This window comes from Salvelinus namaycush, chromosome 3 (genome assembly GCF_016432855.1).
Source record: "Salvelinus namaycush isolate Seneca chromosome 3, SaNama_1.0, whole genome shotgun sequence".
In the NCBI taxonomy this organism is placed as follows: Eukaryota; Metazoa; Chordata; class Actinopteri; order Salmoniformes; family Salmonidae; genus Salvelinus; species Salvelinus namaycush.
The window spans coordinates 64,023,189-64,047,722 of record NC_052309.1 but is presented as its reverse complement, the minus strand read 5'-3'; the positions used below and the strand labels follow the sequence as shown (position 1 = coordinate 64,047,722).

At 39.9% G+C, this 24,534-nt stretch overlaps 1 protein-coding gene across 2 annotated transcripts in view; it reads right to left on the bottom strand.

The window, feature by feature from the left end:
* LOC120034704 (integrin alpha-3-like) overlaps nt 1-3,400 on the bottom strand; it is a 42,179-nt gene extending 38,779 nt beyond the window's left edge. The window contains exon 1 of one of the 2 annotated variants that reach the window (XM_038981321.1): nt 2,924-3,400. In XM_038981321.1, the coding sequence (XP_038837249.1) occupies nt 2,924-3,123 (200 nt within the window). In that variant the 5' untranslated portion in view covers nt 3,124-3,400. The remainder of the gene's footprint in view (nt 1-2,923) is intronic. The other variant, XM_038981315.1, reaches the window with a different exon arrangement.
* Nucleotides 3,401-24,534: the final 21,134 nt, after the last annotated feature.

Genomic DNA, 24,534 nt, shown 5'->3' with positions numbered 1-24,534 from the left:
TCATTTTCGCAAACAGTTATGGGATATTACAATTCCGTTCTCTTAACCTTTGTCATCTTCAACCTAGGTCCTTAAGAGAGCTGCTCTCCAGCTCTGGAGGGACTCTCCAATTAAATGCCCAGCTAAATCAGAGCTGGGAGGACTGGGAGAGCTGGTTAATGGGTTGGAGGGAAGAAACACAATTCAATACTGGACTATTGGATAATGAGGTGACACACTTGGGGAGTAGCTGCCCATGACCAGGATAGGGCATAGCCCACTATGTGTGTAACGGAGATGGTCCGGTGAAATAAGATCACATGATTCGTGGCCTTGCCTGAGGCTGAGACCTGAAGACGCCCAGGCTTTAGCTCAGCAGGCTAACAGAGTCTTGTGGTGCCACTCCGTTATATTTGGCTGAAAGCCTCTCTGATAAGATGGCGCCGAAGAGGATGGCTGACGCTTTACATGCTCCTAACCAACTGTGCTAGTTTGTTAGTTTTTTTGTTTGTATTTTTTGTTTTTTTTACAAATTTTGTACACAATGTTACTGCTACCGTCTCTTATGACTGAAAATAACTTCTGGACATCAGAACAGCGATTACTCACCACAAACTGGAAGAGGCTTTTTCCTTTAACGAGTCTGACGAGAAGGATATACTGCTTTCTTGGGAACAAGCCCAAATCCCCGTAATTTGGGTGAAGAAAAGATGGAGGATTGGAGAGCGCAGATCGGGCTGCCTTCTGAGAATCCGTAGACGAGCGAGTAAACTCCCACTGTCATCCGTTCTACTTGCAATCATTGGAAAATAAAATTGATGACCTACGATTACGATTATCCTACCAACGGGACAATAAAAACTGTAATATCATATGTTTCACTGAGTCGTGGCTGAAGGACAACACAAATAATATTGAGCTGGCGGGATTTTCCATGCATCGGCGGAACAGAGAAAAAGCTACGTCTGGTAAGATGAGGGGTGGGTGTGTGTGTTTTTGTCAATAACGGCTGGTGTCGCGATGCCTAATATTAAAGAAGTCTCGAGGTATTGCTCGCCTGAGGTAGAGTACCTTATGATAAGCTGTAGACCACACTATCTACCAAGAGAGTTCTCATCTAAATTATTTGTAGCTGTCTATTTACCACCACCGATGCTGGCACTAAGACCGCACTCAACTAACTCTATAAGGCCATAAGCAAACAAGAAAATGCTCATCCAGAAGCGGCACTCCTAGTGGCCAGGGACTTTAATGCAGGCAAACTTAAATCTGTTTTACCAAATTTTTACCAGCATGTCACATGTGCAACCAGAGGAAAAAAAACTCTAGACCACCTTTACTCCACACACAGACATGCATACAAAGCTCTCCCCCACCCTCCATTTGGCAAATCTGACCATAATTCTATCCTCCTGATTCCAAGCAAAAACTAAAGCAGGAAGTACCAGTGACTCGCTCAATACAGAAGTGGTCAGATGACACAGATGCTACGCTACAGGACTGTTTTGATAGTACAGACTGGAATATGTTCCGGGGTATGTTCTTAACTCTTCTTGAACTGCACTGTTGGTTAAGGGATTGTAGGTAAGCATTTCACGGTAAGGTCTACACTTGTTGTATTCGGCGCATGTGAACAAATAAAGCTAGATTTGGATTTGATGTTCTTCTAGGTCAGAGAACGCATTCCGGTGTTCAGCTTTTGCCCACCAAGGAAAAGTCTGTGTTTTTATTGGGAAGCTCGAATCATTTTCCTCCGGGACATAAAGAGGCAAAAGGTTTAATGAAAAGTTTTGTGGTCCATTGGGGCATTTAAGACAGGTGGCACCCAAAGGAGATGTATATCAAAAACCCTCAATAAAACATCTAAAAAAATCTCTTAGTTACACAAATGTGTGTTCTCTGTGTACATCTATGGCCCCCAGCTACACTATCACCAAGACTGACCAATACTGGCAAACGTTTGTTGTTCCTAGCTCTCAAGACAAGTACCATCAAGAATGGTCACCCACCTCCATGAGCTGGTTGAGCCTAGCCTCCTCTGTCAGACTGTGAGTCATGACTATTGTGTAGTTGAGACATGGAGATTAATCATTAACCTAAACCACATCTTGCATAGGGATAAACTATATCCCCAGCAGCATGTTTTTCTTGTTCCTGTTGCATGTGCATGCTTAGGCCTATGTGTGCAAATGTGTTGAATACAATTGATTTGAAATGTTTACGATGGTACCATGGTTTATGTTATAAATTGCATGAATGTACAAACCTCAAAATGTTTATAGCCGGGTAAAACTCCAGTAGACATTTGAGATCCTAACGTGACATTTAGCCTGCATATAACAGTTTTCGAGAGCTAGACAGATTGAAGTGTTTGTTGCTGAACTTAGATCACGGAGAAGCGACGGCCAGGAATTTGACAGTAACTTACAGGCAGCTCAGTGGCAAGTACATATCTGTATTTCATATTACAGTACACCTACTGTAATATAAATATGGTATCAAAGAAAGTACTGTGTAACGACACAGTACAATGGCATAACATTGACTGTATTATACTGTAAAAAAAAAAGTCAATTTTACCGTAATCACAGTATTTTACTGTAATTACAAGGGATATGTGGAAGCAGGATGGCTGCTAGGTAAAGTGTTTACACAGCATAATGTATGGTACTGTTTTCTGTGGGCTGGAATTTCAGTACCATTCAAAATAAAGCAATTATTTCATGCTCACAACATTTTCCCACAATGCAATGCACCATAATTTACAGTGTGCTGCTTTTACTGTTGATAATACCCAAAATCATCTATAATTTACAGTTTTCCGTTACAGTACTGAAAGGTAGTTTGACATCCACAGATGCAATGCCATATTATTTCCTTTATCTTGCCTGTGCACATTCTAGAAAAGCAAAATTGATCAAATCTAACATTTGACAACACTTACAGGTATCTTTTCTCTCCCACCATCTGTTTGTGAAGTGCCACCGAGAACCCAAAGAGACTTCCCGGGGTCTTTCCTTCCTTGATAACAGGAAACCGCACATCTAGGTTGAACCCCTGAAGAATATGCACTGTGCACAACAGGACAAGCAACAGGAGGTAATAGGTATTCGTAGAGAACCGGTGTAGTTGAAAGATTGCCATGTGGAATTCCTTATTATATTTCCTTCTCTAACATCCGTTGTTCAAATGCAGAATTTGTTGTATTATTTTTCAAATGACTTTCGAATCTTTCCCTCAAGTCAAATAACCGTGCGCACTGAGCAGCCCTTAACGAACTCTACCCTACCTCCCGCTCTCTCGCTCCGCTCCGTTCTCTCTCCCGTCTGTCTTCAAATACATAAAACCACATACGGCCGATTGAACCTCAAACGTGCTCACTGTACAGTGTACACATTAGTCATTCTTCCGGGGTGTAGTGCGGTCATCATAAATTAAATCATTGGGAGGTTGTACCGAGATTAAATTGAGCGCGCGCGGGCACCTTGTCTGCACGACAGCTCAGCCTGGTCTCATACACTAGACATTACATAGTACATTTAAATCCGGACACACAAATAATTATGATATGTTATGTTTGGCATGGTTACATAAGACAGAATTCATAACACATCGTACATTTAGCAAATTCGTAACATATTGTACGAATTGCAACATCGTAACATATCATACGAAACGGATGATGGACATCCACAAATGAATACATAGCATACGAAACGCAATGTATCATATTCATTGGTATCTCAGATTTACATTTACTATGTTACGTCTACCCCTGAGTACAGGTTGGACAGCTCCAGACTACCAATAGAGCAATTTCAATTATGCATTGTGATAATCCTTGCCAGACAGTATAGAGTAGCCTATTCTCTAGTCTAGACAGTGTATTCTCCAAGTAGTGTGGGAGCTTAGAATATGATATGTAAGTGTGTCTATAGTGCCCCAAGGAGAAAGTGGTGATTGGAATAATCATGGATGGAAGACAAATTGCGAAATAAAAAAGTAAACATACGATTTAACCTTAACCTTCCTCTTCTGCAATAAGGTTCATTTGCAGTTGGATACACGGAGCGTATGATAACTTTTGAATAATGCTCAACAACTGTTATAACAACACACACTGTTCTCACTGTCTATAGTAGTTGAAAAGTTTATGAGCAGAGTTCTATGACGTCATTAAGGAATACTCCCATATGACTTAATTAAGTTGATCTTTCTTAGAAGAATGCCATGTAATTTCACATGATAATGCTTGTAGTAGACAGTGTATGCCCCCAAGGCACATCTTTCTCGGTGAGGTTTCCCGTAGGATTGCTTTTGATGATGATGTCTGACTGAGTTACGGGTTCAGAATTAGTTTCAGAATCACAAAGCCAGGTTATCGTTATCCTTCCTCTTGTTTTTTCCTTCAATAGTTCACATTGTCCCTCACTTCCTCTCCTCTCTATCCCTTCTATCTCTCAACTATAGTAGAAGTTTCCCACAGCCTTGTAATGAGCAAGCCTTCTTCTGAGCAGGCGCACCAGGCAGCAGCTGCTGTGACAGTTATTGCTGGCAGAAAAAAATGTTGATTTGACTTGAACGCACCTCTTACTTCAGAGTAGCATTTGTGAAATGGTTATGAGTGAGTAACAACCTAAAAAAATCAGGATGACTGAATCATCTTTCTGCCCGATATTGAATGTTACCTTTTCACCAAACTGATTCTGGGCTCTATGTTCGGCAGGTGTTAAACCAGTGCAATTGTCAAATGCACGATTGTTTGAAGTGGTGGGAAAAAAGTACTCAATTGTCATACTTGAGTAAAAGTAAAGATACCTTCATAGAAAATGACTCAACTAAAAGTGAAAGTCACCCAGCAAAATACTACTTGAGTAAAATTCTAAAAGTATCTGGTTTAAAATGTACTTACTGTAAGTACAGTGGTGTAAAAAAAATACTCACTTGAGTAAAATTAAAAAGTAAATGGTATACATCAAATTCCTTATATATATTAAGCAAACCAGATACCACAAACGTCTTGTTTTTTTTACACCTCGATAAGTGCACTTTAGCCTACTGGAGATGATTCTGGAAAGAGAGGATAAAGGGGTGGTAGGACTGCTGACAGCAGGGTATGTAAGGTCACAATACCACGTCGCGACACACATTTACACAGACGGCTCCAAGGACCCGGTGACAAGACACATCTCAGAAACTCTATCCCAGATATACAGTTCACCCAGAAAAAATGACTTACAGGATTTTACAGCAAGCCATAACAGTCAACTTTCCTTGGGTCCCCCAGCTCACGTGGGGGTGCCTGGGAACGAGATGGCAGATGAAGGAGCCCTACATGTCAACACCAACATCATAGTTCCAAAGTCAAAATCAGGAAATGAAGTCACTTATCAGAATCAAAATAACAGACAAATGGCAAAAGGAATGGACAGAAGGGGGAACAGGAAGGAATATATATATACACCATCCACTAACTGGTTTCAATCAGCAATAACCACAAAGGACTCTCAAGACGATCAGAAACCATAATCACCCGTCTACAAATAGGACACAATGGCCTCAATCACTCTCTCAAAAGTCCTGCGGCAGAAACTACGGATCAAATCCTCCTTCACTGTCAAACCTATGAACATCAAAGGCAAATGCTTAGAAGAACGATCACATCCCTGGGGAATAAGCTTCACCCTCTCCAACTTACTCGAAAGCTGTCCAGAGAAAAACTGTAATTCATTTAGCAATAAATTCCATCCTCCATTCATGTAGACTTGAGTGCAGAGTCTAGAACGCCTCCATAGTATCATCACACCCCAGCCCAGTAGGTGGTGGTAGTGTACGAAATACTGGAATGCACACTGCCATAAAACCCCAATGAAGAAGAAGAAGTACGAGCTAATCAAAATTAAACTTCCAAACAATGTCCATCCCTATTTATTCCTCTCTGAGTAACTCTACCAACTCACTTCCCTTCTACGTAACATATCAGTGGCACCAGACGCAAACAAAATCATGATTTGAGGGAGGAGTTTCTTAAAATAAAATCCCAACCAAACCCTTCTTATGCAAGTACTGTAGTAGGCCTATGTAATGAAACTCTGTCCTCTGTCCTGTACTGCAGTGATTGTTCCTATTACATCCGGGCACTCTTATCAGTTCCTCCCACACTCTCCATCCCACCCAGGGGCCCTAATAGGGGACGGACAGGAAACAGGAAGTGTAGACAGTGCCACATTGGGTTATGTCCCAAATGGCACCCTATTCCATACATAATGCACAAAAGTAGTGCATAGGAAATAGCGTGCTATTTGGGACAGAGCCAGGGTGTCACGATAATCAATGGGGCATTTTACCAAAAGGGCAATAAAGATCTTATTCCGTACATTATACAGTACCAGCATTTGCAACTTGGCAGTTGTAAGCGCTTAGCCTTTCACTACTGCAGACTGAGGGAAGGGTTGTGGTTGCCGGAGAATTCCCCATACATCAGTCCTGAGTCAGTGCCAATTCTTCTTTGGAACTTGAAATGGTTTGAACTTTGAAGTAGATAATGAAAGAGGGTGAGGATCACTGCTCTTTGGTGTCAGTTCAATTCAAATCCTGTAATTGATTGATCCAATTACAAATAGTTATTCCAATGATGCAACATCATCAGGTTATAACCATTATGACTGTCTCTAAGTAGAGGACAATGTCTCAACCTAATGTCCACAAAAATGCAGTATACAAACTGTGGCCTCATGTTATTTCCATGTTTCAACGCTTACAACAGGCAATCACATGTATCTCACAACCAAATCACTGCTTGTTATATTCCAACAATGTTTGCTTACCTACACGCCTTATCTTTTCTAGGATGCACTTGTACGATTTATAAAGGAAGGATTGCCTGCGGGATCAAAGCAACAGCTTGTTTGGACAGGTGGACATATCACACTGTCAGACGTCATACAGTCAAGGTAACACATGGACGACTTGTGCTCAATACACTCCAAACACAAACCTGTCAGGGCATCCTAGATGGTCAGATCTTGTCACATTGAGTTTGAATAGACGGAACATGACACTGTCATAGAGGAGGTGCATTTATGTGAAACCCCCTGCGATCCTTAGATATGTTTAAGCAATAAGGCTCGAGAGGGTGTGGTTTATGGCCAATATACCATGGCTAAGGTTTTTTTATGCACGACGCAACGCGGAGTGCCTGGATACAGCCCTTAGCTGTGGTATATTGCCCATATATGATAAACCCTGAGGTGCCTTATTGCTATGATAAACACTAGCAAGCAAGGGATACGAACGTTGCCCGCCAGTATGGCAATGGAACATATAGAACGAACGACTGGGTCATGTCCATAGATACAGAACAAAAAGACTGAACAACTGGGTCTAGCAACAGAACCGATAGAACAAATGACCAGCCGGCTTGGGTAGCATCCCTAGATTTGTGTGGGGACTATATCTTCTGGAAGTATGAAATAGTATGAATAAATTCATCAAAATAATGTTTTTAATGAAAATATGTCAATTACTATTTGAATATCTTGGTAACCTGTTGTATAAAAGTGATAATACCCTTGAAGCTGGTGTTTGGAGGATATATTGGCACCTCATGCATCTTAGTTTACAGTATAGAACACATTCCAGTCATACTAATTCCTAATTCTATGGTTGGAATATACTGTACTCAAACCCAGGCATTCTTTAGATTTGGATGCAGAATTTGGTAATATGGTACTGAATTCCTCTTGACAGTGTTGTCAAGATATTGGTATTATATTGACACAATCATGGATGAATATCAAGAGATGTGTTGATGATGGCAGGAAGTGTATGTGGTACATAGTAAGCGTATCACATGAGAAGACCTCTCAATATTGAATCACCCTTGTAGTAACAAGCTAAAACAGTTTGCATGTACTGTTAAGTCTTGAGAAAGCACCAAGTAACACTTTCCACTCAATAAATGCCACACGGTTTTACCCAAAGTAGAGGTTTCACACCATGGCTGTCACATAGCAGAACCAACAGTTCTATCTTTCCACCAGAGACTGTCTGTTTCCCACGGTCCCAGCCAGGCAGAGGAGAGGTGGACAGAGTCTGAGCGCTCACAGATAGACAACCACTCCATACTGTATACAGAGGAGAACTAGGCTACATCCCAAAAAATGACACCCTATTCCCTACATAGTGCAGTACTTTTGACTAAAACCCTATGGGGACTATATAGGGAATAGGGAGCCATTTGGGCCACCGACATAGTCAACTACACAAGAGCCAAAGCTTTGATTAACAGTCCCAGTAATCAGGATACTTCCTCGTTGATAATGTAATGAGGACATCATTGAAAAGACAGGCTGTTTCTCTCTGTTCCCCTCTTCCTCCCACCCAGTGATACACTATCTAGAGGAATTCAGATATGAAGTACATACAGTACACTACACAACCCCCCCCCCCCACGCACACACACACACACACACACACACATAATGCTTGCTGTTAACACACAAATCAGTATGAAATATGATACATACTAAACAACATCGCACATTTCATGTCTGGACACATGGTCGGCAAGGAAATCACTTATTTCAAGGGGAAGCTTTGTGGTTGTTTTTTTCAACACAGCTTGTGTATACTGTGTGTACACTGTAGACATTGCCAACAACAAAGTTAGAGACACACCATCAAAGAACTGGTCTTTGTGATTAGATATGTTTCACACAAGTTGTCATCAGAAGCATTTCCTGCATTGATTAGACACGACAGGAAGTTTTTGGCAGTGACAGGGGATGGGTCACACAGGAAGGCCCTAATTGGCTGTGAAAATGTGTGTGTGTGCGTGTGTGTGCGGAGCCATGAAGAACCAGGAACAGCTGTAGCTCTAGTAGTTTATCTGCAGGCCATTCTAACAAGGAGAGCCTCAACCATTACACGCCCTTCCTCCTCTCCCAATCCTCAGATAAATGGCTTCCCGGTCAGACGCAGGTCAGCATACAGATACAATACATCCCCTTGCCTGGCAAACAGATCTGGGTTCAAATACTATTTCAAATCATTGCAAATACTTTATCTGAGCTTGTCTGGCTTAATTGAGCAGTGGAATAGCCCATATAATCCCATCTGGCACTCCAGGCAGGCTAGAGCAAAACATGTCAAATACTATTTGAAACCAGGTCTGCTGACAAGCAACAGAAAATGTGCACGTCTCTCCTAATCAGACTGTCACAACAAGTCTCTTTCCTTAGTGTATCGTACAGCATATTGGATAATGGCTTGTGGAGTAGAAATATCATCAGTTACTATTAAAGGTGGTGAGGAAAAATATCATATCCACACTGTTTTAGAATTGTATATTAAACATTCAAACTCATCAAAGAGGCATTGATGACGGCTTGACTTTAAGCCACAGTTTGGAGGTTGTTCAAGACCCTCAGACTGAGTAAGAATTCATTGAATAGCTCTGAAACTATGTGACATATGTGTCTATACCTTGTCAGTCTTAATGCTCCCACGTCCGTCTGACCAAGGATATCTCTGAAAATGCCTCTGCTTACATTTACCAATTCCCTTCTTGTTAGCAGTGTTTCAGAGGTATCAAGTCAGCATATTTATTTTAACATTGGATTCAGGGGTCATGTATGTCATTTGTTTTACCTTTATTTAACTAGGCAAATCAGTTAAGAACAAATTCCTATTTTCATTGACGGCCTAGTGGGTTAACTGCCTTGTTCAGGGGCAGAACGACAGATTTGTACCTTGTCAGCTCGGGGATTTGAACTCGCAACCTTTCGGTTACTAGCCGAACGCTCTTAGCACTAGGCTACCCTGCCACCCCCAATGTATCAAGTATCGAGTCTGTCCAGAGCTACAAAGACGATGCATCTCCACAGTGTGCTCCTCTAACATGGCGTTGCCAGCCGTGCCATTAGTATGATGAATTAGCGTATACTTATCTAATCTGTGCCCCTGACAAAAGGGGCTGCTGCCTGAGTGCTTTGTTCAAATCTGCACACAGAATGCAATGGAAGATTGGTAATAAATGTTTTATCGATGCGTAGTGGTTCAATATTTATACATATTAGGTTCTTATTTATTGCACGGTTTATTCAGTTTGTCAGTCCCCTCGGGCTTCAGGTCATCTGTAAACATTGTGAAACACAAAGTGATACTTTCCTGTAAGTCACAGATCATTTCCCCAGAATGCTAACATGGATCAATACAGTGTTGGTCTCTCTTATCTCTCTCAGATGCAGCAGGAACAGTATGGATGCTGCCCATCAGTTCTGCCTTAGCCATGCTAAAATGTATTTAATAGCAGGCTCATCTCTGTCTAGCAGATGACTGTGAAATGTGGGTGTTTTACCTACCTTAGTTGAATGCACTGATGGTAAGTTACTCTGGATAAGAGCACTGGTTAAATTATTAAAATGTAAAAATGTATGTCCCTTCATTTACCATAGCCCTTGGTTTATCATAGGTCTGTGTTACAGACAGGTCTATAATAAGACATTACATTGTAAAGATGCATTGCCATCACAGCACAATGTACAGGTGCAGTCTCCACACAATGTGAGGCCCAGAATACAGTTGATTTCCATGCCAGAGGTAAACAGTACTTGGCCCAAAGACAGGCCCATCCATTCATGTCCGTCCATTAAGCTGTCTCAGTAAGGCTCAATGGGTGATTTACCGCCACTAAGATAGTGTCTGCTCTATTTCACCAGACTTCACCATTCTGTGATCAGGCCATTAAAGCAGGGATGACTATTTATGAATCTGTGTGCCATCGTTAACAGACAGAGATAGATATATGGGAGGGTAAAGCCAAAGCCTCTGTTAGAGGGCGGTAGGTAGCCTAGTGGTTCAGACGGTTTGGCCAGTAACAAAGGTTGCTGGTTTGAATCCCAGAGCCGAATAGGGGAATAATCTGTTGATGTGCCCTTGAGCAAGGTACTTAACACTAAGGCTCCTGCAAGTCACTCTGGATGAGAGTGTCTGCTGAATCACTAATATGTAAATGTAGAGGGGATGTGTTTCTGGCATCCCCAGAGTCCTGCGTCTACCCCCCCTCTTCCTCCACTGGCTGCAGTTCAAACCAATGGAGTGGCATCCTCTGTGCCAGGGTAGTAGTAGATGACATGGGAATTCTCTAGTCTAGTGAACACCCCTAAGGGCTGGCGGTTATATGAATGGACAAGCTCAAAATATTAGTTTAAAACTTCTTATGGCTGCAGGTGCAGTATTGAGTAGCTTGGATGAAAGGTGCCCAGAGGTGCCCAGAGTAAACGGCCTACTCCTCAGTCCCAGTTGCTAATATATGCATATTATTATTCGTATTGGATAGAAAACACTCTGACATTTCTAAAACTGTTTGAATGATGTCTGTGAGTATAACAGAACTCATATGGCAGGCGAAAATTTGAGAAGAAATCCAAACAGGAAGCGGGAAATCTGAGGTTGGTCAATTTTCAACACAGCCCCTATTGAATACACAGTGGGATATTGGTTATGTTGCACTTCCTAAGGATTCCACTAGATGTCAACCGTCTTTAGAAACTTGAATGAGGCTTCTACTGTGATGTGGGGCCGGATGAGAGCTCTTTGAGTCAGTGGTCTGGCAGAGAGCCAGGTCCTGGTCATGCGCATTTCACATGATAGCGACCTGCGTTCCATGGCTTTTCTACAGACAATGGAATTCTCCGGTTGGAACGTTATTGAAGATTTATGATAAAAACATCCTAAAGATTGATTCTATACTTAGTTTGAAATGTTTCTACGACCTGTAATAGAACTTTTTTAACTTTTCGTCCGACGTTCGGCTGGACCTGCACGAGCGTTTGGATTTGTGTACTAAACGCCCTAACAAAAGTAGCTACTTGGACATAAATGATGGACATTATCGAACAAATCAAACATTTATTGTCGAACTAGGATTCCTGGGAGTGAATTCTGATGAAGATCATTAAAGGTAAGGGAATATTTATAATGTTATTTCTGATTTCTGTTGACTCCAACATGGCGGATATATTTTATTTTTTCTAAGCGCCGTTCTCAGATTATTGCATGGTTTGCTTTTTCCGTAAAGTTTTTTTGAAATCTGACAGCGGTTGCATTAAGGAGAGGTATATCTATAATTCCATGTGTAACAATTGTATTTTCATCAACATTTATGATGAGTATTTCTGTAAAATTGATGTGGCTATGCAAAATCACTGGATGGTTTTGGAACTAGTGAACGTAACGCGCCAATGTAAACTCAGATTTTTTTATATAAATATTAACTTTATCAAACAAAACATACATGTATTGTGTAACATGAAGTCCTATGAGTGTCATCGGATGAAGATCATCAAAGGTTAGTGATTCATTTTATCTCTATTTGTGCTTTTTGTGACACCTATCTTTGGCGGGAAAAATGGCAGACTTTTTCTGTGACTTGGTGGTGACCTAACATAATCGTTTGTGGTGCTTTCGCTGTAAAGCCTATTTGAAATTGGACAATTTGGTGGGATTAACAACAAGAATACATTTAAAATGGTATAAGATACATTTATGTTTGAGGAATTTTAATTATGAGATTTCTGTTGTTTGAATTTGGCGCCCTGCACTTTCACTGGCTGTTGTCATATCGATCCCGTTAACGGGATTGCAGCCATAAGAAGCTTTAACATGCATGTGAGTCATATTTATTGGCTGGTCAAATAACAAGTGAGGATAATTCTGTTTCATTGGCTTGTGAATCCAGACACTACAGCATTACAGGACACAGTCATAACACATACAGTATGTGTCACTGTAAATTAGAGGACATCTTAAATGCAAACTCATTTCTTGCCATCTTAGATGCTCTGATGTATCCTGTGCCCTCCCATAACTCCTAGCCTCCTTATTTGTATCTTCCTCACAGTGTTTCTACTCTTCTCTCACAGGACAAAAGATGTTAATGTTGTTAGGGGGACGGGAGGAACGACCCTTGTTAAAATGACAGCAGCGTCCTCCCGGGACTCTCCAAATGACAAGGTGACCCCAGCGCCTCGTCTCCACGCTCCTCATCATTAAAAACACGCGCACACACACACACACACACACACACACACACACACACACACACACACACACACACACACACACACACACACACACACACACACACACACACACACACACACACCAATAGTCGCACACAGACACGCTTCCTCCTCCAATGTCCTTCTGCATGGCAACGGGTGATTAGGCGCTGATTGATGTGCTGTTTTTATTTAACCTTGGTGGTAGTAGAGACAGCATGGCTGAACTCAAGGTCTGCTTGGTGCTGTTGTGGTGGCACATCTTCACACTCCCCCTGTCAGTTTGCTTCTTAAAATCACCACATGCACACACACACACACACACCAGTTCAGAGAGGTTATTTTCAGGAGGCAGTAAACACAGGGGTGGAAATTAAAGAGGAAGCTACCAATGAAATTAATTCCTAAAAAACAACTATTTTCAATAAATATTTGTCAATGTATTAGTTTAATTTTGATTTACTTCCTGAATTGACAACTAAATTAACCTCACCCGTAATGTTCACAGCAATTTTTTTTGACTTGACCATGGGGACATCTGGTGGAGAAAAGTTGAAATGACTAATTTACTCTATTAGAGAGCTTTTTCAATTATAATATTTGAGTAAAAGTATAGATACCTTAATAGAAAGTTACTCAAGTAAAAGTGAAAGTCGGCCAGTAAAATAGCACTTGAGTAAAAGTAAAAAATAATTGGGTTTTAAATATAATTAAGTATCAAAAGTAAATGTAATTGCTCAAATATACTTAAGTATTGAAAGTAAAAGTATAATAATGACAAATTCCTCATATTAAGCAAAGCACAATTTTCTTGTTTTTTTCTTGTAAATGTATGGATAGCCAGGGTCACACTCCAACACAATGCATCTTTTATTTACAAAAGATGCATTTGTGTTTAGTGTCAACCTGCCCACGCATTCAAAATGTAATGAGTACTTTTGGGTGTCAGGGAAATGTATGGAGTAAAAAGTACATTATTTTCTTTAGGAATGTACTGAAGTTAAAGTAGATGTTGTCAAAAATATAAATAGTAAAGTATAGATACCCCCAAACACTACTTAAGTAGTATTTTAAAGTATTTTTACTGAAGTATTTTACACTACTGCTCAGAAGCCAAAAGTGTTCCTCGAAAATTGCGTACTACGTGACAAATGTGCAGATACAGTATGTGCACCAAGTCATTGCTCTCTCTCTCTCTCTGCTGTGTGCATGAGGCTCTTGCTACACTCTTAGAAAAAAAGGGCTCCAAAAGTGTTCTTCGACTGTGTCCATAGGAGAACGCTTTTTGGTTCCAGGTAGAACTCTCTTGGGTTCCATGTTGAACCCTCCGTGGAAAGGGTTATAAATGGAAATCAAAAGGGATTCACCTGGAACCAAAAGGGTTCTACCTAGATCCGAATAGGGTTCTTCAAACGGTTCTCCTATCGGGACTGAAGAACCGAAGAACATTTTTAGATAGCACCTTTTTTTCTAAGAGTGTTAGGGGCATGCGAAGTCGCTAGATTTTTTGGCTAATTGAGGTAAAACAGTAATTCCGCTCATAGATTATGCATGTATAAACTAAGGTATTGACACTACAATCCCAAAATGCTCTTAAAGTATTAACTAATACTAATGAGCCAGGTTTGCCACTACTGAGCGACCGGAGTTGAGAAGTAATACCTCTGAGTCAACGCAGGAGACCACAAACCACTGAAGTGAACCACTGAGTTTTTGCTTTGCATTAGGAATAGTGCTAAATATCTTATCTAGTTGTGCTTAGTACACAAAGCCCCTTGACTGTTATACTGAAAATACAATCCAGTTTCTCATGACATGCAGTACCTTTTGAACAGATAGCTCATGATTTAAGTTACACCTTGTTTTTCCACTTTCCTATAATGTTGTACCTTTTTCATGTATATTATTTTCTAGAGCAGTTTATGCAAATGAAACTGGTAGAGAAACCCAACTTGCCAATCTAATTTCATTGAAGATATTATACATGTGTATTAATATGTAATAAACATTTTTATTTTACTGAGAACACATTACCGTTTAATAACTGGAGTGAGTGTGGACCAGGAAGTGTTCTCAGCACTATGAAAATAAAACATTAGTATTGCTTTAACTTGATTCACCCATTAAATAGAAGATTGCTGCTCAATTTGAGAGCCAGTACCATTAGCATAGCTACAAGCTAGCTCTGAGCTATACCAGAATTACTCTAGAATCAAATCAAATTGTATTTGTCACATGCGCCGAATACCACAGGTGTAGGCCTTACAGTGAAATGCTTACTTACAAGCCCTTAACCAACAATGCAGTTAATAAAAATACCTAAAAAAATAAGAAATAAAAGTAACAAATAATTAAAGAGCAGCAGTAAAATATTGAGGCTAGAGGTACCGGTCAATGTGCCAGTCAATGTGCGGGGGAACCGGTTAGTCGAGGTAATTGAGGTAATATGTACTTGTAGGTAGAGTTAAAGTTACTATGCATAGATAAACAGAGAGTAGCAGCAGCGTAACATAGGGGTGGGGGGGGGGGGCAATGCAAATAGTCTGGGTAGCAATTTGATTAGGTGTTCAGGAGTCTTATGGCTTGGGGGTAGAAACTGTTTAGAAGACTCGTGGACATATGGACTTGGCGCTCCGGGACCACTTGCCGTGCGGTAGCGGACAGAACAGTCTATGACTAGGGTGGCTGGAGTCTTTGACAATTTTTAGGGCCTTCCTCTGACACTGCCTGGTATAGAGGTCCTCGATGGCAGGAAGCTTGGCCCCAGAGATGTACTGGGCCGTATGCACTACCCTCTGTAGTGCCTTGCTGTTGGAGGCTGAGCAGTTGCCATACCAGGCAGTGATGCAACCAGTCAGAATGCTCTCGATGGTGCAGCTGTAGAATTTGAGGATCTGAGGACCCATGCCAAATCTTTTCAGTCTCCTGAGGGGGAATAGGTTTTGTTGTGCCCTCTTCACGACTGTCTTGGTGTGCTTGGACCATGTTAGTTTGTTGGTGGTGTGGACGCCAATGCTCCACTACAGCCCCGTTGATGAGAATGGGGGTGTCCTGTAGTCCATAATCATCTCATTAGTCTTGATCACATTGAGGGACAGGTTGTTGTCATGGCACCACACGTCCAGGTCTCTAACCTCCTCCCTATAGGCTGTTTCGTCAGTGATCAGGCCTACCACTATTGTGTCATCAGCAAACTTAATGAAGGTGTTGGAGTTGTGCCTGGCCATGCAGTTATGAGTGAAAAGGGAGTACAGGAGGGGACTGAGCATGCACCCCTAAGGGGCCGACCATGTTGAGGATCAGCATGGCCGATGTGTTGTTACCTACCCTTACCACCTGGGGCCGGCACGTCAGGAAGTCTAGGATCCAGTTGCAGAGGGTGGTGTTTCGTCCCAGGGTCCTTAGCTTAGTGATGTGCTTTGAGGGCACTATGGTGATGACCGCTGAGCTGTAGTCAGTGAATAGCATTCTCACATAGGTGTTCCTTTTGTCCAGGTGTGAAAGGGCAGTGTGGAGTTCAATAGAGATTGCATCATCTGTGGATCTGTTGGGGAGGTATGCAAATTGGAGTGGGTCTAGGGTTTCTCGGATAATGGTGTTGATGTGAGCCATGACCAGCCTTTCAAAGCACTAATATAATATTTTATATTTGAGATTCTTCAAATCGCCACCCTTTGCCTTGATGACAGCTTTGCATACTCTTGGCATTCTCTCAACCAGCTTCATGAGGTAGTCACCAGGAATGCATTTCAATTAACAAGCGTGCCTTCTTAAAAGTTAATTTGTGGAATTTCTTTACTTCTTAATGTGTTTGAGCCAATCCGTTGTTTTGTGACAAGGTAGGGGGGGTATACAGAAGATAGCCCTATTTGGTAAAAAGTGTCACGTCCTGATCTGTTTCACCTGTCTTTGTGCTCGTCTCCAACCCTCTCCAGGTGTATACCTGTGTTTTCTGTTTGTCTGTTGCCAGTTCGTCTTATTTTTCAAGCTTACCAGCGTTCCTCCTGTCAGCCCCTGTCTTTTCCTAGCCTCTCGTTTTTTCGTCCTCCTGGTTTTTGACCCTTGCCTGTCCTGACTCTGTACCCGCCCACCTGACCACTCTGCCTGAGCCTGCCGACCGTCCTGTACCTTTGTTTCTACTCTGGATTATCGACCCCTGCCTACATTGACCAGTCGTTTGCCTGCCCCTGTGGTTACAATAAACATTGTTACTTCACACAGTCTGCACTTGGGTCTTTCCTTGATTCCTGATAAAAATAACCATATTATGGCAAAAACGGCACAAATCAGCAAAGAGAAACAAACTCCAAGTGCAGTCGCAAAAACCATCAAGCGCTATGATGAAACTGGCTCTCATGAGGACCGCCACAGGAATGGAAGACCGAGTTACCTCTGCTGCAGAGGATAAGTTCATTAGAGTTACCAGCCTCAGAAATTCCAGCTCAAATAAAGTAACAGACACATCGCAACATCAACTATTCAGAGGAGACTGCGTGAATCAGGCCTTCATGGTCGAATTCCTGCAAAGAAACCACTACTAAAGGACACCAATAAGAAGGAGACTTGCTTGGGCCAAGAAACAAGCAATGGACATTAGACAGGTGGAAATCTGTCCATGGTCTAGAGTCCGAATTGGAGATTTTTGGTTCCAACCGACATGTCTTTGTGAGATGTGTGGGTGAACAGATGATCTCCGCATGTGTATTTCCCATCGTAAAGGATGGAGGTGGAATGGTGCGGGGGTGCTTTGCTGGTGACACTGTCTGTGATTTATTTAGAATTCAAAGCACACTTAACCAGCATGGCTACCACAGAATTTTGCAGCAATACGAAATCCCATCTGGTTTGGAATTAGTTATATTAGTATAATGACCAAATATACCTCCAGGCTGTGTAAAAGGGCTATTTGACCAAGAAGGAGAGTGATGGAGTGCTACATCAAATGACCTGGCCTCCACATTCCCCCGACCAAATTAGATGGTTTGGGATGAGTCGGACCGCAGAGTGAAGGAAAAGCAGTCAACAAGTGCTCAGCGTTTGTGGGAACTCCTTCAAGACTGTTGGAAAAGCATTCCAGGTGAAGCTGGTTGAGATATTGTTTTATTTTATTTAACTAGGGAAGTCAGTTAACAACAAATTCTTATTTACAATGACATCCTACCAAAAGACCTCCTGCGGGGTTGGTGCTGGGATGTATATATAAATAGGACAAAACACACATCACGACAAGCGAGACACCATAACACTACATAAAGAGAGACCTAAGACAACATAGCAAGGCAGCAACACATGACATGGTAGCAACCAAGTGTGCAAAGCTGTCATCAAGGCAAATGGTGGCTATTTGAAGAATCTCAAATATAAAATATATTTTGACTTGATTAACACTTTTTTGGTTACTACAAGATTCCATGTGTTATTTCATAGTTGATGTCTTCACTATTATTCTACAATGTAAAAAATAGTAGAAATAAAGAAAAACCCTTGAATGAGTATGTGTTCTAAAACTTTTGACCGGTAGTGTATATGTGTATTAAAGTTTAGTCCCATATTTATAGCACACAATGACTACATCAAGCCTGCGACTCTACACATTTGTTGGATGCATTTGCTGTTTGTTTTGGTTGTGTTTCAGATTATTTTGTACCCATGAAAAATTCTAAAGGGGTGGATCAGCTTTAATATTGCGGATAGATTGTTGCTTCCATCAATGTAATTGTCTGCATCATTTCCTATCCCCATATATTTTTGGGGTAAATATACAGCCATATATACAGACACTTTTTTTGATTGTACTGTACCTTTAATTTCCCCCGCAAACCCTACCACCCCTCCCCCAATTGGAGTAAACAATAACACAGGCTTTCACCTTCCGTTTATACATATTATACACATTTTACAGACAATCTATTTTACAATAGTTATATTTTGTTTGTTTTTAGTCCTTCCTCTTTATCTAATGTCCATCCATTTTGATTTCTATTTGTAACTGTGCTATTTCACACAATTTCTCAACCTATATACACATTTTACAGACCCCGTATGTTTTACATTGGTTCTCTTGTCATTAGTCCCACTCTTCAGCGCCATTCAACCCCTCCCATCTATCTCTTAACACGATCCATTTTGGATTTCTATTTGCCATATATTGTGCACACATCTGTGCTGTGATGCTTCACAAAAGTACAGAACTTTTCTATTCTCATAGCTTCTACAGATTGTAAATTAAAGATTTTTTTTTGCTAAAATAATTATATTATTGATCGACTATGACTTATCAAATAACCCAGTAATGCCATCTGCAGCGTTAGTTCTAGGTAAACGTTGCAATTCTTCAGCCATTCCTGGACCTGTGACCAAAAACGAGCTACATATGGACAGTACCAAAATAAATTATATAATGACTCTGCCTCCTAACAGCAAAATCTGCAGAGCTGGGAAGATTTTATCCCCCATATACATAACATTCTATTGGTTGCAAGAATTTTGTCTAATAATTGAAATTGAAAAAATTGATGTTTGAAACCGACATTGTTTTGCATGTCAGTTCATAAACCATGTGCCATGGAATCAGTACATTGAAAATCTCTTCCCAACTATTTTGCACAGCTCTACATTTTTTGGTCCTTAAATTAAATTGGTATATGTTTTTATTTATCACAATTTTCTTGCCTCTTCTATTTGTGGTAATGCTGCAATTAGTTGGTTGTAATTTTGGGTAGAGCATAAATTTACATATGTCTATGTTAGCTGCATGTGTGACAACTCCACCAGTCCTATTTATGATATAATTTACAAAAATTATACATTTTATTGAAAAATATATATATTTTTAAATCAATTAGTATATTTGAGTTTAACCATATTATTTGTTGTATTATTATTGTTCTCTTTTCATGTGGATTAAACTGAAATTGCAACCAACTTTCTAAGGCTGGTTTAAAAAAATTATATTGGAGATTGTTTTCAAATAACCGAAAGTGAGCAGTTGTAATCTGAATAAAGGAAAAAGATCATTCTTGAACATGGGGTGAGACATTCTTACTAATTTACTAGAGAACCATTTCGAATTTAAGTATAACTTTTGTATGACTGATGCCTTTAGTGAGAAGTCTAATGCTTTAATATTTAATAATTTCTGCCCTCCGAATTCATTTTCGTTATATAAATAGGCCCTTTTAATTTTGTCTGGCTTGCCATTCCAAATAAATGGAATATTTTTTGTTCATATAATTTAAAAATCAGGTCACTAGGTGTAGGCAAAACCATAAGCAAATAGGTAAACAGATATGACTATAGTTAATCAGGGTGATTTTTCCACAGATACAGGTATTTTCCTTTCCATGGTAGCAAGATCTTATCTATTTTTGCTAACTTTCTATAAAAATGTATTTTAGTGAGATCATTTCTTTCTTTTGGGATTGTAAACTGAGTAAGTATCTAGATCCCCTTTGAGGCTGTGGAGGGATTCTAATTGTGGTTTTAAAAGAAAACATGAATCAGCGTACAATGACACCTTTGTTATTAAGCCACGGATTTCTAATCCCTTAAAATTGGATCCAACAATAATATTAACAGCTAATATTCCAATGGCAATAATAAATGCATGTCGATAGTGGACAACCTTGTTTTACTCCTCTTAATAACAGTTTAAAACATTCTGAGATGTAGCCATTATTTACTATTTTACACCTAGGGTTAATATACATAACTTTAACCCATTTTTTAAGCAATTCTCCAAAATTGAAATATTCTAGGCATTTATATATATACACACAATCCAGTTGTACTTTATCAAAAGCCTTTTCAAAATCAGCTATGAAAACCAGGCCTGGTTTCCCCGATATTTCATAGTATTCTATTGTTTCCAGTGCTTGTCTTACATTATCTCCAATGTATCATCCATGAAAAAAACCTGTCTGATTAGGATTAATAATCTATGCACCAAGCATTTAAATATAATTTTTGCAGCACAACACTGTAGTGTAAGAGGCCTCAAATATTTTATATATATATATATATATATACACATATATACACACACACTTGAATCCTGTTTCAGTAATAATGAAACCAGACTTTATTGTGTGTTCGATAATCTACCGTTTATATAGGAGTGGTTATAACATGCTAATAATGGTCCTCTGAGTATATCAAAAAAGTTTGGTATACTTCCACTGGTACGCCATCCAGCCCTGGACTTTTCCTAGCCTTAAAGGCTTTAATTGCATCAAAAAGTTCCTCTAATTTGGCCTTCACATGAGTCTCTGTACAGATGTTAATTTTACATTAATAGGAAAAAAATCCATACAATTAGCTTCGGTTAGTGGAGACTGAAACGAAAACATATTCTTAAAGTACTTTACTTCCTCTTTCAAAATATAATTTGGTGAATCATGCGTGACTCTTTCATTTGTAATAAGTTTCAATATACAGTATATATATTTTTAAAATGGTAGAATTTCGTTTGAAGATTGAAAAAGAATTTGGTTAACTTTTCCCCATATTCCATCCAGTTCGCTTTATTTTTATAATATATTACACTGGATCTTTCTTGAATAAGTTCCTCCATTTCTTTTTCCTCTAACTTATTCTGTGCCTCTATGGTACAGTTTTTATTGCTATCTAACTGTACTGTTAGAACTAAATTGCTTTTGTTTTATAGATGAGTACTGAACTGCATGGCCCCTAAAGGCACATTTAAAACTGTCCCATACAATAAGGGGATCTGCTGTACCTATGTTATGTCGGAAAAATATATAAATTCTTCTGTCCTAGTTATAAACAAGTTATCATCTAGTAGGCTTTGATTCAATTTCCAATATCCTCGCCCACATGTAAATTCTGTAAGAGTAATATATATGCCAACTATGTGATGATCCGGCCACATTCTGTCCCCTATCAACACTGTTTTTTACTTTTGGTGCCAGAGAGAATGACATAAGAAAGTAAACAAGACGACTAGCTTAATTAAGCCTCCGCCATGTATCTCACTAGGTCAGGGTATTTAAACCTCCATATATTCACTAATTCCAACATGACAATCATGATTTCCTTAAGTGTCTCAGGGTGATAGTTTGTAGGGTGATTTCCTTTACGGTCCATAGAGCTATTTAAACCCCCCACCATTATAATAGAGTCTAGTATTGCTTGTAGAGTTAAGAATTATTGTACAGTTGAAGTCAGGAGTTTACATACACTTAGGTTGGAGTCATTAGAACTCGTTTTTCCAACCACTCCAAAAATGTCTTGTTAACAAACTATGGTTTTGGCAAGTCGGTCAGGACATCTACTTTGTGCATGACACAAGTAATTTTTCCAACAATTGTTTACAGACAGATTATTTCACTTATAATTCACTGTGTCACAATTCCAGTGGGTCAGAAGTTTACATACACTAAGTTGACTGTGCCTTTAAACAGCTTGGAAAATTCAAGAAAATTATGTCATGGCTTTAGAAGCTTCTGATAGGCTAATTGACACCATTCGCGTCAATTGGAGGTGTACCTGTGGATGTATTTCAAGGCCTAGCTTCAAACTCAGTGGGTTCAACCTTGGGAGCAATTTCCCAATGCCTGAAGGTACCACGTTCATCTGTACAAACAATAGTACGCAAGAATAAACACCATGGGAACACACATCCGTCATACCGTTCAGGAAGGAGACGCGTGCTGTCTCTTAGAGATAAACGTGCTTTGGTGCGAAAAGTGCAAATCAATCCCAGAACAGCAAAGGACCTTGTTAAGATGCTGGAGGAAACAGGTACAAAAGTATCTATATCCACAGTAAAACAATTCCTATATCGACATAACCTGAAAGGCCACTCATCAAGGAAGAAGCCACTGCTCGACAACCGCCATAAAAAAGACAGACTACGGTTTGCAACTGCACATGGGGACAAAGATCATACTTTATGGAGAAATGTCCCCTGGTCTGGTGAAACCAACATAGAACTGTTTGGCCATAATGAACATCATTATGTTTGGAGGAGAAAGGGTGAGGCTTGCAAGCAGAAGAACACCATCCCAACAGTGAAGCACAGGGGAAGAAGCATCATGTTGTGGGGCTGCTTTGCTGCAGGAGGGACTGGTGCACTTCACAAAATAGATTGCATCATGAGGAAAGGAAAATTGTCGATATATTAAAGCAACATCTCAAGACATAAGTCAGAAGTTAAAGCGTGGTCACAAATGGGTCTTCCAAGTGGACAATGACCCCAAGCATACTTCCAAAGTTGTGGCAAAATAGCTTAGGGACAACAAAGTCAAGGTATTGGAGTGGAAATCACAAAGGCCTGACCTCAATCCTATAGAAAATGTGTGGGCAGAACTGAAAAAGTGTGTGCTAACAAGGAGGCCTACAAACCTGACTCAGTTACACCATCTCTGTCAGGAGGAATGGGCCAAAATTCAACCTGAAATGTTTGACCCAAGTTCAAAAATTTAAAAGGCAATGCTACCAAATACTAATTGAGTGTATGTTAACTTCTGACCCACTGGGAATGTGATGAAAGAAATAAAAGCTGAAATAAATCACTCTATTATTCTGACATTTCACATTCTTAAAATAAAGTGGTGATCCTAACTGACCTAAGACAGGGAATTGTTAATAGGATTAAATGTCAGGAATTGTGAAAACTGAGTTTACATACACCTTAGCCAAATACATTTAAACTTCTGACTTCAACTGTATGTTTTTTCAATGAAGCTTGGATCATTATTTGGACCGTATAAGTTAATAAGCCAAATCTGTTACTGTCCAATAACATTTAAAATAATCCATCTACCTTGATCTGTTTGGACAATTTGCACATTTGGATCAAAATTACTGTTAATTAATATCACCCATTTGGAATTTCTTTGCCCATGGGAGACATATATTTTGCCCCCAGTCCTTTTTCCACAAAACTTAATCTAAAATTATTGAATGAGTTTCCTGTAAACAATAGATATTATATTCCTTCTCTTTTAGCCAGGTAAATACTGATCGTCTTTTCTTATTATCTGCTAAGCCATTACAATTATAACTGGCTATACTTATTTCACCACTTACCATAATGAGACAAGTCTCAATTCTATTTATCACAATATATGTTTGTAAACGTACCATTAATATGTAACATGATGATTGAGTGTCTATATAGCTGTACCACGATATTTGCATTGCTACTAGAGTCACAAGCGTGATGTAATCATTGCATGCTAGGAATATGGGACCAAATACTCAACTTTTGATTACTTTAATACACATACTGTATAAGTGAATTTGTCCCAATAATTTTGGTCCCGTAAAATGGGTGGACCGAAAGGCCACGCATCCATCTTAAACTTTGTTAAAGTAACCCTGGGCTGTGAGGATCCAACGGTCACATTCATGACAGAGTCTCCATTCAGATAGAAGATGAATTCCATTCAGATAGAAGATGAAGCCTATCTACTGGTCTTCATACTGTATTAGACACCTGCTCTGATCTAGGCTGCCCATATCTGGT